Here is a 16,210-nt window from a genome sequence, read left to right as displayed (position 1 = left end):
ATGGCCTTGGCGTTCTTTGTTACAAAATTTCTACTCTAAACAAGGAATCCGAAGGCATGTAACAGAGGGGCAATATAAACCCCTGGTTACACCTATGGTCCCAATCCCCCGGGATTCGAACCAACGACCTTTGGATTGTGGGTCCTCTTCCGACGACTCCTGCACTTGGACTGACCTAACGACCTAACCTGTTCAGGTGAAAGAAAAAAGTAATTAAAATGCTTTAAACTTGATACGAAAAAAGGACGAACTTTGAAAATTGTATCAGAAAATTGCAACTTTTTGGCAAAGGTTATTTAAAATGCCAATACCCAGCTTGGCCGATCACAACAAAATAACCTCGCAATCTACGACTTCAACGAGCAAATCTGAAGTTTTTTTTTTTAAAGTTCCAATAACCAAATTTCCAGTTTTTGCTTTTTGGGTGTTTTTGAAACCGCCTTGAGTCGGGTGTTAAAAAACACCCAAAAAGCAAAATCTAAAAATTTGGTTTATTGGACCTTTAAAAAAAACTCCAGAAATTTACTATTGAACAATTATGAATTGGGCTTGAACAAAAAAAATATAAAAGCTAAAAATAAAAAATCTTGATAATTTAAAAATGTGTTTTTTTTTTTCTACATGTTTAACGCATCATAAAGTGACTGGTATTTTGTATTCTTTTGTTCCTAAGGTAAATTAAAAAGGCTTAGGGAGCGTTCTTTTATTACGTAACATAGTAAGGGAGATGGCGATTGCTGTATACGTTTCATACAAAAAAGATATATATATATATGAAATTTTCAAATAATCAAAACTTTAAAATTCAGAAATTATAAAAAAAATAAAATTGATCAAATTTAAAATTCGAAAATCACCAAATCTAAAATAATAAAATTATAAAATTCTATGCAGTCCAGACTCGATTATCCGAAGTTTCGATTATTCGAAGTTCGATAATGAAAAAAGAAAATAAAAATTTAAAATTCCTTTCATTCTACTTAAATTATGAATTGTTGCCATTTTTGCCGCCATCTTAGATTACAGAAAATCAGATGCCTTGTGAGCAATTTTCGAGTTATAGTTTTGGAGACCCAATTTTTTATAAAAAAAAATGTTTTTAATCTTTTTTCCGGAGTAAAATTTTAACGAAGAATTCGAATAATCAAGTTTAATCTGTATTGACATTTTCCCTAAAATTGGATTTTTTACTTTCTAAATTTTAAGATTTTTGAATTTAAATTTTTCGAATTTTTCAACTATTGGTTTTTGAATTGTTAATTTTTTACATTTCTGAATGTTAGATTTTTTGTATTTTTTCTTAAATATTTTAATATTTAAATATTATTTAAATATTACGAGGTTGTTGAATTTGTACATTTTTTGAATATTTATATTTTTAATTTTCCGATTCAGGATTTTTAGAATTTTTAGGTTTTTGAATTTTACAATTGGACCGTTGCACATAAAGTTATGAAAAGTAAAAAAAAGGTTTATGAAGTCCGTCCTTTTAATATCGACATTTCAAGATTGTTCGCGTTTAGATTCGGCCTTGATATAAACACATACATATTATCGTGAAAATAGATATAAATCCAGAACAGGGTAAGCAGGGTGGCTCGATTCTTTAGGCAATAATAAGTAACTGCGATAATTTTGAGCCAAATTGAGCCATGGAGAAAATCGCGAAAATGTATGGGAAAAAACATCGCTTCAGGATTTTGGCTGCAGGTGGCGCAGGTCTCGCCCAGAATTGCAAAAGTGTGGGATTCTTTAAAGAAATTCAATTCCTTACAACTTTGTCGAAGGGTGCAAGAAGATCCGAGTTGATCCTGATGAGTTATTAGCAATGCGAAGAGAAGAAATCGGCTTATATACTTGGAAGTATATAAAGGATACATAAGACGTACATAAGAAAATACTTGTTTTTTTACATCGGCAAAGTTGTAGGGAATTGAATTTCCTACAAGAATTTCACACTTGGACAATTTCGGATTTTGCGCCACCTGGCGATGTTTTTCTGCATACATTTTTGCTATTTTTCTCATATTAACTTTAATGATAAAAAGCGACCCTTTTAATCGATTTGGCTCAAAATTGGTACAGTTACTTATTGTTGCCTATGGAATCGAGTCAGACCATGTATTTTTTTTTATTGTCACCCTACTGAACATCCTATAACTAAAAGTTTTAAAGATAAATAGTAAAGTTTGTTTCATGGTAACAATTCGATTTTTTTTGTGCTGTTCATGTTAACAAGGTTAACCTAAAATGAAGATTATTATAAAAAAAATCTGAATTTTGTTAACATTGTTTGTGAGTTTTCATGAAAATTTCCTTAGCTAGTTATAATAGCCATACTTTTCCCAACTTGAAGTCGGTTAATAAGTAATAAACAATTCTGTTCTGTTATATTTCAGGTCCTTGGCCTGGTGTCCGGCAGCGACGGTGGCATGCAGTTCCTACGGCCAATGGATGGCAGCGCGATGGCGGCCGCGACGGCCTTCCAGCAGCAGCAACAGGCCGCCGCGGCAGCAGCCGGATTTTCGGTGAGAACCTTTTCCATCACCTTGAAAGATTCGCGATCTAATTTCGTATTTCTTTTCCCCAGCAAACCGCCCCCGCCTACATCACCCTCCCAATCACGATGCCGGGCGCGAAACCGGGCGACGCCCAGCAGACGGTACAAATCCAGGTGCTCAATCCGAACCCGATGCCGGCGCCGACCCAGCAAGCGGCCACGCCCAAATTTCAGATGGGCCAGATGCAGATCCCGATCCAGGGTTTCCAGCAAGGCACCACCGTACTGACCGTGGCCTACAGTCCCCAGGAGGAAGAACTGATGCAAAACCACAACCTTCCGGAGGGCATGACGATAGTGGCCGCACTCCAACCGCAGGACCTCCAACTCATTGCCCAAGCTCAAAACACCTCGCTTCTTCAGCAACATCAACAGCAACAACAACAACAGCAGCAGCAGCATCATCAGCAACAGCTGCAAAATCACGAACAAACGATCAAGGTCGAGGGCGATCTGCCGCCAGCGCTCAGGCAAATCAAGCAGGAAGCAGGTTGGAGTCACATCCCTAACCTCGCGGCGACGCAGGCCTTCGGAACGGACATTGCGGAGTTTCTGCAGCAACGAGGGCAAAGCTTAAACGTGCAACCGTTTCTTAAGCTCAGCAATCATAACAACAACAACAATAACAACAACGGAAGTAGCGATCACCATGTACCTTTGGCCCACGGGGACCACTTGATCGGCGGTTCGATACCCAACACGCCGGGTAGCACCTTCATCAAGCGGGAAATCCTCGAGGACAACTCCAACGACAATACGACGCACTTTGGGGCGGACAGCAGTCAGGCGGACAGCAGCTTCAAGGACAACAACAGCAGCACCTGCGGCGACACCAGCAGCAGCACCTTCCACGAGTCCCCAACAACGACGGCGGCCGCCACCTCGACGACCACCCCCGACGGAGATCCCACGACGACGACGCCAACGTCGTCGTCATCGGGCAAGGCGCGCAAAAAGCGAAAGTACAAATCGAAACCCCCGAAACCGAAGCGCCAGAAGCCGGGCCAGGTGCACATCACGACGGCGCTCGACGGAACGGTGCTGTTTTGCTGTCCCGAGTGCCACATGGCGTACCCGGAGAAGGAGTGCCTCGAGCAGCATCTGGCGGTGCACAAGATCGAGCGGAGGTTCATCTGCGACATTTGCGGGGCCGGGTTGAAGCGGAAGGAGCATCTTGGTGAGGAACTATATTAGGCTTTTGTTTTGAATCATATTTCAACTTTTGCCTCTTGTTTTTTCCAGAGCGACACAAACTCGGACACAATCCGGAGCGGCCTTACATCTGCAGCGTTTGCATGAAGGGTTTCAAGCGGAAGGAGCACCTAAACCTGCATTTTGTTATCCACAGCGGCGTGAAAACGGAGGTAAGTTAAGATGTGTTTTTTTCTAAACCACGTGGATCTTTTACTTTTGGGAATTGCAGACAATAAATTCCCGCCATTATCATAGATTCATAGAAAATACTATTTTTTTAATTATTTTCAATGTAAGGATTTTAATAGTTCAGACTTGACTGTCCGAAATTTGTTGGATCATTGAGCTCTAATGTGGTCCGGAAATATGTTATCTAAGATGGCGGCCAATATGGCGGCTGTGGAATTTTAAAAATATTTGTTTTTTTAATGTAACAGGCCATCAACCACTCAAATTAGACAAACATGAAGTCGCTAAATTTGATTTTTATTTTTAAAATGAGAAAATAAAAATAACTCAAAAATACTTAATATTTATTTATATAACGTTCTAAATTTTCAAGACTGGTGGAATTTTACAAATTTGGCCCACCATTTGAAAATATCCCAAATAAGTATTTTTGGTCCATTAAAAAGTTACTATTGATTCTAAAAAAATTGAGAATATTTTTGTTGATAATAACAGAAATTTCGCACAATTTTGATTTCTTAACGTTAAAAATAAAAAAAAAACATATTTTTTTATTTTTTATTCGATTTCTGCGACCCCATTTTAATCAAATTTGAATGGTTAATTGCCAATTAAATTAATAAAATTAATAAAAACTCTAAATCACTTTAGAGTAGAGCAATTCTCTACGAAATCGCTCTTTTTTCTTTAATTTTATTTTTTGTATTTTTAATCCGGTTGAAACTTTTTTGGTGCCTTCGGTATGCCCAAATAAGCCATTTTGCTTCATTTGTTTGTCCATATAATTTTCCTTACAAATTTGGCAGCTGTCCATACAAAAATGATATATGAAAATTCAAAATTTGGTGTCTTCGGCAATGTTGTAGGTATGGATAAGGACTACACTGAAAAAATATGATACACGGTTTAAAAAATTAATATCAGGAACTAATGGTCCGATTTTCAATGTTAAAATATGAAACATTCTTGACATTTTCTGAGCTTTTCGAAAAATATATTTTCATTTTTTTAATCAAGACTAACATTTTTAAAGGGCCAAAAATTCAGTATTACGCCCTTTAAAAATGTTAGTCTTTATTTAAAAAAAATGGTGTGGTGAGACTTAGAAAACATCAATTTTCCTGTTTTTACATCTTTGCATGGCAAAATATCTCAGCAACTAATGGTCGTATCAACGAAGTTCAAAAATGCAAAATATAGAGAATTTTCTCAGCTTTTCAAAAATATTTTTTCACGAGTGGGCAACATGGGCACTTTTTTAAAGAATGAATAACTGCTACTATTGTCAAAAAAGTTACATAAAAATGGCTATAAGGCTTTCTGGTCAGAAATTTACCAACACATTCAAAGTATGTTTACATGACAGCTGGACGTTTGTTTGCATCACATTTCCTATCTCTTTCTAGCAAAAGTTTTATGTCAGGTGACTTCTAGCTGTTTTTTTTTTTTTTTTGACTGACCGCCCGATATGTCGGCCAGCATACTTCACAGGGCTGTGACAGCTCGAGCTCGATCTTTGTTTGCATCAGGACACTGTGACGAGAAGTTCGTCATTTTTAGGTTAAATTATATTTTTTTCACTGGGCCTAGAAAGCCTTATAACTTTAAAACGGTGCACTTTATCAAAATTTCACTAAATTACTTTTAGATTGCAAAATTGATTTTACATCGAAAAATGAAGTTGAAAAATTTTTGCGACCAATTTTTCGATTTTTTCAGAAAATCAGTATTGATTTAAAAATTCATAACTCGGTCAACGATTTTTAGCCCATTTTGGAAATTTCTGAAAAGTTGGCATTTGATGTCCCCTTAAACAAAAAAAATATATAAAAGGGTTTTTCTTTTGTAAATCAAGTTTTAGTGACAAAAAGTGCAATTAAAAATCACACAATAAATTTGACCGTGTATCTTTTTTTGTTCAGTGTAGTTCTTATCCATACCTACAACTTTGCCAAAGACACCAAATCGATCAAAACATTCTTTAAAAAGATACAGATTTTTGAATTTTCATACAAATTTTTTGTATGGACAGCTGTCAATTTTGTATGGAAAATTATATGGAGATTTAAAAAAAGTGTCCACGTGGTTTATGGATGGTCCCTTTGATCTGTTTGATATTAATTTAGTAATCAGCAAATGCTCACAAAAATTCCCAATGTTTAAAAAAAAACCCAAAAAAATATAAAAAAAAATATTTAAACTAACAGACATTTAAAAAAAATCAAAAAAATAAAGAACATGAATTTATCATAAAACAAACCTTTTTTTTCATATTTTAAAGAACTACTCTTGTGTGAAACCAGCTTACCGAAATGAAACTGTTACCTGTAAAAAAAGTAATAAGTGTTCAAATTTATTTTATTCCTTGGGCCTTGCCAGAGGAGTATTATATAGATCGTTATAGTACTCATTTTGTCAAGGGGTATGGATAGATCCGTCGTGGTAATGAAATTGATGGTTTAATTGTATTGTTCCAAACACTGTTAAAACTTCCATTTTATTAACACAATGGATATCGTTCCATGCTGAAAAGAACCCGCTTTGCCGTAGCACCAAGGCTTATCGATGTCTTTTAGCTTAACCATCTAGAAGTCGCGTATTTTGGACACTTTTAAAATGTCCTTACAACGTGTGTACAATGAATACTAACGCGACTGCTGGTGAGTTAAGCTGGCGTCGAGACCAAGAGGTTCTCCGATAGTGGAAATATCACAAATGTACAACAAACCGCTACATATGTGACTTTTCCCCTATCGAATGTGGGAGTTAGGTTAGGACTTAGTTTTCAAAAAAATAGTTTTGCATTCGAATTCCAAATTAAAATTAAAATTGGGTCTTTGTTTATTTTACATTTAGTAATTTTAGGAATTAGATTAAAAGACAACAATTTTCAGAAGTACGTTAGGCAGTCAGCGGGGCAAGTAATACAGCCAGAATAGTTAATTTTCATTCATGATTTGTCAAAGTTGCCATAGCGTCTCGATCAATCAATAATGAAATGATATCGGACAAAGTTCGTTAATCTGTTGAACTAACGGTTCTCGGATTATGGTTGTATCGACCATTGTTGCGAATCGAGGATCTACTGGAGTTTTGACGATCAAATGGAGCCTAACATTTCAAAAGGGCGCATGGGTTTGGTGAGCAGGAGTGTGTCCCTTTCACTTAAATGATAGTTTACATAAGGTATACACTCTTGTTTGCAGAGCTTCTGTGCCCTAATGGAATGGAAGGCACGAGTTAGTCTTCTAAACAACGAGTGTTCAACTTGTAAAGTATGAACTGTTTGTTTATGTTTATTGGTTTAAAAACAAGGTAAAGGAATGTTTGGCTTTGCAATTAAAAAAACGGGAATTTGAAATTCAAGTTGCTTTCAGACAGTTTAGTTTAGGTTGTTGATAAATGTTAGTTTCCCGTAAATGATTGGTTGAACTGGTCGAAGTGTACTATTTCATTGGCAGATCTGCTTCTAGTTGTAATGTACGACAAGAATACTGACGGACGCGACAGGACGGGGCCCAGAAAAAAATGCATCAACATTTACATTCTATAGACAAGTTGGTTTTCATCTTTCGATATCCAGTATTTTTTTAAATTCCCTTTAAATTTGATTTTTTTTTTGTAAAAATCTCCGATTAGTTACATTTTCTTATTCAATTAATTAATAATTTAATTTCTTCCGGGCCTTTTTACTTTGAATCATAATTTCAGATTTTCTTTATTCAGTGTTAAACTTAGATTACCGTAACTGCTCAAGTCATCCAAGTTCTTACTACTCACACCTACACTAATTTTCTTTCACCTTCCCCCTCCTGATCCCCTATATCTTCCGGTGGTGTTCATTTGGTATGCAATACTAGTTCGGCCACTACCCTTTTTTCCACAAGAAACCGGACTTGGACTGACTTGTGGCAAATGGGCAGTATTCATGATTGCTGAGAGTCGCAGGACTCTCGCCCTTTGCTATTAGTAAGTATCCAGCAAAGCAAAGGGTATAGCATGCATTTGATACTGTCAACTCCCATTCGGCTGTGTTCTCGTCGCTGTCATGTTGTAAACTGGAGTCGAGGGAGGTCCTGTTGTGAATTCTAGTTGGAGGTGGTCCGAAGATCATTGAAGAAGGTAGAATTCGCCATCACCCAAGACACGAAGGCACGAAGGATAGACCATGTCTTGGGGGGTGAAAGGATGATAGGATTTAGTGATAATACCACAATTTAATATTTGTCTTTCTCTCTTATTTCAGACAAAATGTCCAAGGTGTTGCAGAAATCTTCCACTATACAGAATGGGGTCTTCCTTCTATCATTTCCTATATTCTGAAAAAGGTGGTGCTCCGAATGTGGACATATTATTTATCACATTTACTCCATACGGTGTGAACGTGACATGCTGTGTGTTTGCTCTTGGTACATTGGCTATTTTCAAAAACAAGCTAGATTTTTCCTATTCTTCTAAGACAAAATTTAGTAAAATCTATACATCTATTTATTTTTCTGTTGCTATAACTTGTCTCTAACCCCATAAACTTTAACTACTCAATTATTCTAACTTGGAATCGCAATACATTATTGTAGAAATGTAACTGCTGAAAATAATTTGGTAAGAAATTTGGGCATAACTGTTAATATGATTAAAGGTACGTTCAAACTGTTTTATTATATATGTTAGCTATTCAAGTTTGTTTGTCTTGTCCCATATTTCACAACTTCAGTTGTTTTCTAGTAAGCTTCTCGTTACAAGTTGGTAGTTCTGAAGGTTTCTTTATTCTTTCTTTCTGTGTTAGTCTGTTATTCAATGTTCGATTTTATTTTACATTGTACTAATCCCATTTTTTCTCTTTGTCTTTTTCATGTACCTTGCGAGCATACGATGACCGAAAAAGTCATTGTATCAGCCAACGGTGTGTATTTCACAGTGAAAAGATAATCATGTCCAAAATTAAAGTAGACAAAGCCGCGAAACAGAACAAGTATTTTTATAAGTGCGTGAATAACAATCGGTCGTTGAAGCTCAAAAAATGTGAGAACAATATCGCGTCGTGGTTAAGTGATAATAAGGCGAAGAAAGTAGACGACGATTCCGCATGAAGAATATAGCGGAAATTATGTGTTAATTGCACAATGGATGAAGGTTTGAAGTTGACACTATCAAAAGGGAATGGTAAGATGCAATAGTAATATTGCTAGGTTTGATAGTGTCAAAAGGTAAGATCAAGGAATAAGGATTATATGAAACTATATTGTCATAATTATTGTATTCACTGAAAATTCTATCCACTTTCTACCCCCAATGTGTCCTGCACTGGGGGTGCCTGGGGTAACTTCGAGTTGACCTGGGCCGCCCGAGGAATTATGTCGTAGGTGGTTCGTGTACTTCTCACTCACCTCTCCTCGCGGCAAGGTTTTCCGTAGGTCTACACTCGAACATGCAACATGGGACAGCATGAATCTTCAGCTGAAGCCGGACGAATGTATTCCGAAATTACAGAAATTACAGATTACAGAAGAAACCGGACTTGGACTGACTTGAGGCCGCGTCCCCCACCTTGCTCCGTAAAACGAAAACGAAAACGAATAAGTGTTCAAATTTATTTTATTTCTAGAAACTGTGAAAATAATTGTGATTTATTTAATAACATTATTTAAACTAAGCGTCAAATAAGAATTCATTGGATTTATTCCTCATCCCCCTCCCCATGGGGGAAATTTCTCACCGGTTGAGAAACACTGTTTTAAAAATAGCTATAACTGGCTCTAAGGAGTCCGTGCCAATTATTTATTATGAATTATAAGTCCGCCTGTTTAAGGGGATAAGCGACATTCTCCACGGTACCTCTAAGCTAGTTTTGCTTTGGTGTTTTTGCGATTTTTTTTCGAAAGTAAAATGTCTAAGATACGCCATTAGCAAGCGTTGCGGCCATCGACATGATGAGATTAATGAACATGATTTTTTTTTTGAATAATTATTTTTTTAAGTCTAGTTTGTGATAAGTACTTCAAATGATTGATTGATTGATTGATTGATTTTTTATTCGGTAGGAAAAGCCACCAAAGCAGTAGCACCAAAAACCTACATCGTTTTAATACAATATACAATAAATTTTAGTGTTTACAATTAACTTTTAAATATCCGGTCAAACTCCATTGGTTTCCACCTGTGAAGGAGTTTGGTTGATCCTGGCAAGAGAAATCTGAAATGATATAAAAAAAGTGCATAGATTATGGCGATAAAGGCAAAATCATAGAATAAAGATAATTGTGTCGGAAAACTAACTTTTTAAACTAAGTTTTAAAAGGAAGCAAAAGTGATAAAAGAAAGAAAAAAAGAAAAAAAAAAAAAGATTGGAAAACAAAATAATCTACTATGCAGCAAGAAAATCAAAGGATTTAAGGATATGTTCAATAACAGTGGGTTCATTCAAAAAAGAGAGCAATTTGTTTTTAAATATTGATACGCTTTGACAATCACCAAATTTATTCCAAAAATAATTATATAATTGAGCACCTTTGAAAGATATGCATCTTTCGCCGGCTAATGTTGTTTAAATGGCTAATGATGTTTAAAACAAGTGTTCATTAATTTTTGTGCCTTTTTTTTACAAAAAGAAAACCTATTCTCGGTTGTTTCGACCAGATTTCTTGTTTAACTGTTTATCATTGTTTTTTTTTCAGATTTGTGGCGACTGTGGCAAAGGATTCTACCGGAAGGACCACCTCCGGAAGCACATTCGCTCCCACATGTCAAAGCGGTTAAAGGAGGAGACCAACGGTTCCGGCGGCTCCGTTTCTCGCAGCACCAGCAACAACAACAACATCAACTCCAGCAGCAATAGTAACCACAACGACAGCAACGTGGTCTCGACGACGACGGGTCCGTTGCTGCCGGCCGGAATCCCACCCGGGTTGACCATAACCAGTACGAGTACAAACCATCACCACCAGTCGCAGCAGCAGCAGCAGCAACAGCAACAGCAACACCATCACCAGCATCCGCCTCAGCCTTCTGCCCTGACGCAGGGCATCTGTTTGCCGCAGGGCGTTACGATACATGTGAGTTGTTTTAGGTCTACTAGGAGTTTTTGAACTCTGTACTAATAATGAATTATTCTTTGGCGCAGGTTCCGACGGCGGACAACCAAACCCTGCCGGTGCAGATATCGTTACAGCCCCAGTTGATGACCCAGTCAAACGGAGCAACACTTCTTGGGCAGTAGCAGAAGGAGCTTACGAAAACGGGAACCAAAATCAAAATCGAATCTTAACACGATTTCTCACACTAGTGGCGCGCAAAAGTGCAAGAGAGAGAGAGAGGAATTGATCCGAATACTCATCATTTAAAAAAAAAAGAAGGTTTTCACGACCCCAGCTCTAGTTAGGATTAACGGAAGCCGCAGCAGCAATCGTCCAAAACGTCCTCGGCCATACCTCGGAACCTTGGGAAAATGGAGAAAAGACAAACAAACGTGCATTTGTTGGTATTATAATTTCTGTCTGTTTGTCTATGCGCAAAACTGTCCGTTGTTTTGTTTATTGTTTTTCTTGTATTACAAATAGGAAACTTTGTTGAACGCGCGCGCGCTGTAAATAGAACAATAGTGACAGGTACCTACTCACACGCCCACTTCGCAAAGAAAGAAGCACCCAAAACCCAACGTTCTGTTGTTTCATTGTTTTTAAAAAAGTATACCTACTTATACATAGATATTGATTTTATAGTATTTAACTTTTACCCCTCCACTATTTATTAGGGCAGCTCATTCACACCCTGTTATTACATGCTACCATAAAACATATTTTTAAAATCACCCTCCCCCAAATTTTATCCCCCATTATTTAATTTATTTATTACGCACCCACAAACTCACACTCACAAATCAAATCCATAATTGTTTTTGTTGTTGTTGAACACACACACACAAAAGAAAGAGATCGAACGAGCGAGACAGAGTTGATGAGTTGTTTGTTGAACTAGTTTTAAGGCACCCCACCCTCCTCCCCCCTCCCTCCTTAAAAGACGGAACGAAAAGTATTTGCTCACGCATGAAAAAAATGTGCGTCGTTTTGTTTTGTGACTTGAAAATAATTCTGCGAACAAAGCTAGCAAAATTTTTGTACATAATGAAGTGATCTTTTTTTTGAAAATTTAATAGGAGAAAAAATACTGTTGAAAGAGACCAGAAGAGAAGTGGGGAAAATAAAGAGAAATTCTATTTTTCGACAATTTACACGTTCCGTTGTATTTTACTGCGTTATGATGACACATTTCCCTTGCATGGAATTAAATTTTATTAACAACAGAATCAACCAGTCGGAAACACCTCTTTCTTTTTATTTTGCGGTAACAATAATTCAAAATCACTATCTTTCTATCCCGAGGAAAAACCTAACAAACAATTAATTAAGGGCTTAAATTGTCTGACAAAAGATTTAAAAAAATATAAAAAATTAATGAAATTTTCAAAATGAAATTGAAGAATTTATAAATTTAGTTTAAATTGAAAAATGTAGGAATTTTAAATAAAAATACGTAGACTTTCTAGGCCCAGTGAAAAAACAAAAAAAATCAACCCAAAAATGATCGAGCTCGAAATATGTGGCTGACATATCGAAAAAATAGCTCCAAAAATGACCGATTTTTTTTGGGGCATTTTAAAATTTAACAATTTAAAAAATTTACAATTTGAAAATGAAAAAAATTACAGTGTAAGAATTTGAAAATTTATGAATTTCAGAACATTAGAATTGAAGACTGTTAAAAATTTAGGAGTACATATAAGAATTCCAAAATGTAAGAATGTAAGAATTTATGAATTCAAGAATTCTAGACAATCAGAATTTTAGACTTCAGGAATTTAAGAGTTTAAAAATTTAAGACCGTAATACATAATTTATGAATTTCAGAATTTAAGAACGTAAGAATTTATGATTTAAGGATTTTTTTAATTTCAAGATTTAAGAATTCAGAGATTTATGAATTTAAGAATTTATGAATTTTAAAAAATTCAAGAATTCATGAATTTAGGATTTGTTTAATTTCAGTAAAACTAAAGGAAACATTTTAGAATATGTTAATTAAAGAATGCAAGCATTTCAGAATTTCAGAACGTGAGAATTTAGGAATTTATGAATTTTTGAATTTCAGGATTTAAGAATTTAGAGATTTATGAGTTTCAGAATTTATGAATTTAAGAGTTTAAAAAAATCTAAGAATTCGGGATTTTTTTGAATTAAAGAATTAAAAATTTTAGAATATAAAAATTTAAGAATGCAAGAATTTCAGAATTTAGGAATTCAAGAATGTAAGAATTAAGAAATTTCAGAATTTATGAATTTAAGACTGTGATAATTTATGAATTTTAGGATTTATGACTTTAAGCTTGTAAAAAAAATCAGAATTTAAGAATGTAGAAAATTTAGGAATATAAGAATTAAAAAAAAGGCTGTAAGAAGTTATGAATTTAAGTATTTCAGAATTTTGGACTGTAAAGACTTTTCATAAGAATATATCTAGATTTTTTTTTTAAAAAAAAAGGACCTATAAGCTATTGTCTTTCATATGTGTATAGGACCTTATAAAAAAACTCTGGATATAAGAATAAAAAAAATATTAATTTCAGAACTTGAGAATGTAAGAATACAGGAATTTCAAAATTTAAGAATATAACAATTTCAGAATTAAGGAATTTCAGAATGTGACAATATCAGAATTTATGAATTTTTAAAAAATAAGAATTTATAGATTTAGGATTTTTTTGATTTCAGAATTTAAAAAAGTAAAAATTTTGGAATATTAAAATGTAAGAATGCAAGAATTTCATAATTTAAGCATTTCAGAACGTGTGAATTCAGGAATTTATGAATTTTTGAATTTTCGGATTTAAGAATTTATAGATTTTTTAATTTCAGAATTTATTAATTTAGGAGTTTTAAAAAATCAAAGAATTTATGAATTTAGTAAATATTTTAGAATGTAAAAATTTAAGAATGAAAGAATTAAGGAATTTAAGAATTCAAGAATGTAAGAATTTATAAAATTTCAGAATTTATGAATTTAAGACTGTAAGAATTTTGGAATTTAAGCATATAAAAAATATTAATTTCTGAATTTAAGAATGTTTTTGGAACATGAGAGTTTAAAAAATTAAGACTGTAGGAAGTTATGTATTTAAGTACTTCAGAATTGAATAATTTTATAATTTAAGACTGTAAAGACTTTATATAAGAATATATAAGAATTTTAAAATTAATTTCAGAATTTGAGAATGTAAGAATGTAAGAATACAGGAATTTATGAATTTCAAAATTTAAGAATACAGTCTAGACTCGATTATCCGAAGGCCTCGGAAAAATTTCACTTCGGATAATCGAATCAAATTTTTTTTTGCTGTCTTATTTTTGATTGTCGAGCTTAAGTATGACCCCTAAACTGCCGTTCTACGCATAATTGTCCCATGTTCGAAAAAGTGCAACAGAGAAAAACGCGATTGAAATTTTTCGACCGATTTCTATGTTTCTACGCATAATTGTCCCGTGGGTTCCAATTCGCGCTATGTGTCCCTAATTGCCCCAGGGAGCAGTTTATCACCCTTATTTGTGATCCTCTTGCTATACAAAGGGTGAACAAGACATAATCCTTCGTAAAACTTATGATTCCGTGTAAGAAAATACTTGGTGGGACAATTATGCGTAGAAGTTTAACGATGGGACAAACAGACTTGGTGTTGTTTTCAATGAGTTTCCTAACAAAGTACCAGATTTTATGTGTTTTTCTTAAAGTATACGTCAAACTAAACTTAAAAATGTCAAAAAGTCAAAATCGTCCAAAAATGACATGGGACAATTATGCGTAGAACGGCAGTAAACTACGCTAAAGTGATTTACATTAATCTAAGATGGCGGTGACGAAATATTGAAAAAATGCATTTTATTATTAAATAAGCAATCAACTATTCAAATTTGACTAAAATGGGGTCGCAGAACTCGAATTTGATGTTTAAAACAAGAAAAAGAAAAAAAACGATTTTTTTTGTTCGTGATTCGATTATCCGAAGTCCCATACAAACCTTCGGATAATCGAACTTCGGATAATCGAGGCTTCGGATAATCGAGTCTGGACTGTATAAGAATTTCAGAATTAAAGAATATCAGAATGGAAGATTTTTTTATTTTTTGAGTTTTAGGAATAATAGCCATGAATTTTTGAATTTTTCAGTTCAATAAATAAAGAAATTAATAATTTAAGAATTCAAGAATTCATTAATTCAAGAACTCAACAGTTCAACCAAAGCTTTTACACCAAGAGTTTTGTTATGTTGGTATCTTCAAAACTACGGGAACTATCGATATATTTTTTTATTCACTTCCTAAAGTACTGTATACAAACAATTAACAATGTTTAGGCTGGCTATTTCAACAATCAGATTGGTACAGGATTGGGCCCGTAAGTTTGACAATAATTGACTTTTTTTTGATAAGGTCCTATAAACAAATGTAAACATTGAGTGTATCCCTTTCACACCTTATGTCAAAGTCCATCGGAGTAAGCGGGATACACTCAATGTTTACATTTGTTTATAGGACCTTATCAAAAAAAAGTCAAGAATTTTAGAATAAAAAAAACAACAAATTTTAGAACTTTTAGATTTAAGACTTTCAGAATTTAGAAATTTATGGTTGTAAGAATTTGAGAATTTTAGAATTTATTATTTACAAAATTTAAGAATTTAGAAATTTAAGAATTTTAAATTTTAATAATTTATGAATGTATGCATGCCCATCGTTGTACTTCTATGCATAATTGTCCCACCAAGTATTTTCTTTCACGGAATCATTAGTTTTACGAAGCATTATGTCGTGTTTACTTATTGTATAGCAAGAAGATCACAAGTAAGAGTGATAAATTGCTAACTGGGGCAATTAGGGACATATAGGGCGAATAGGGACCCACGGGACAATTATGCGTAGAAACACAGGGATCGATCGAAAAATTTCAATCGCGGTTTTCTCAGTTGCTCTTTTTTGAACATGGGACAATTATGCGTAGAACGGTAGTTTATGTCGCACCTAAAAATAAATATTAGACCATAAAACAAGAGATATTTACGGATATCTATTATTCTGGAAAATTTCGAACATTCAAGTTAAACAATGTAAATGGCCCAATGTGAGTTTGTAAAGACTGTATCCTGCTCACGTCAGTGCACATTAGCCCATTTACATTGTGTTGCTTGATTTAAAAAAATAATACACATCGTTTTGTCTGTTT

At 34.4% G+C, this 16,210-nt stretch overlaps 1 protein-coding gene across 2 annotated transcripts in view; it reads left to right on the top strand.

Moving 5' to 3' along the window:
* The window catches only part of LOC120427998 (specificity protein transcription factor 3-like), a 40,877-nt gene extending 28,705 nt beyond the window's left edge, over positions 1 to 12,172 (top strand). For both annotated transcript variants that reach the window (XM_052709851.1, XM_039592962.2), the window contains exons 4-8: positions 2,400 to 2,528; positions 2,591 to 3,737; positions 3,803 to 3,924; positions 10,618 to 10,995; positions 11,064 to 12,172. In XM_052709851.1, coding sequence (XP_052565811.1) covers positions 2,400 to 2,528; positions 2,591 to 3,737; positions 3,803 to 3,924; positions 10,618 to 10,995; positions 11,064 to 11,159 — 1,872 coding nt within the window. In that variant the 3' untranslated portion in view covers positions 11,160 to 12,172. The remainder of the gene's footprint in view (positions 1 to 2,399; positions 2,529 to 2,590; positions 3,738 to 3,802; positions 3,925 to 10,617; positions 10,996 to 11,063) is intronic.
* Positions 12,173 to 16,210: the final 4,038 nt, after the last annotated feature.

The sequence above is a fragment of the Culex pipiens genome, chromosome 3 (genome assembly GCF_016801865.2).
Source record: "Culex pipiens pallens isolate TS chromosome 3, TS_CPP_V2, whole genome shotgun sequence".
Taxonomy (NCBI): Eukaryota; Metazoa; Arthropoda; class Insecta; order Diptera; family Culicidae; genus Culex; species Culex pipiens.
Note: the sequence above shows the minus strand (reverse complement) of the source record. Positions and strands in the feature narration are given on the sequence as shown.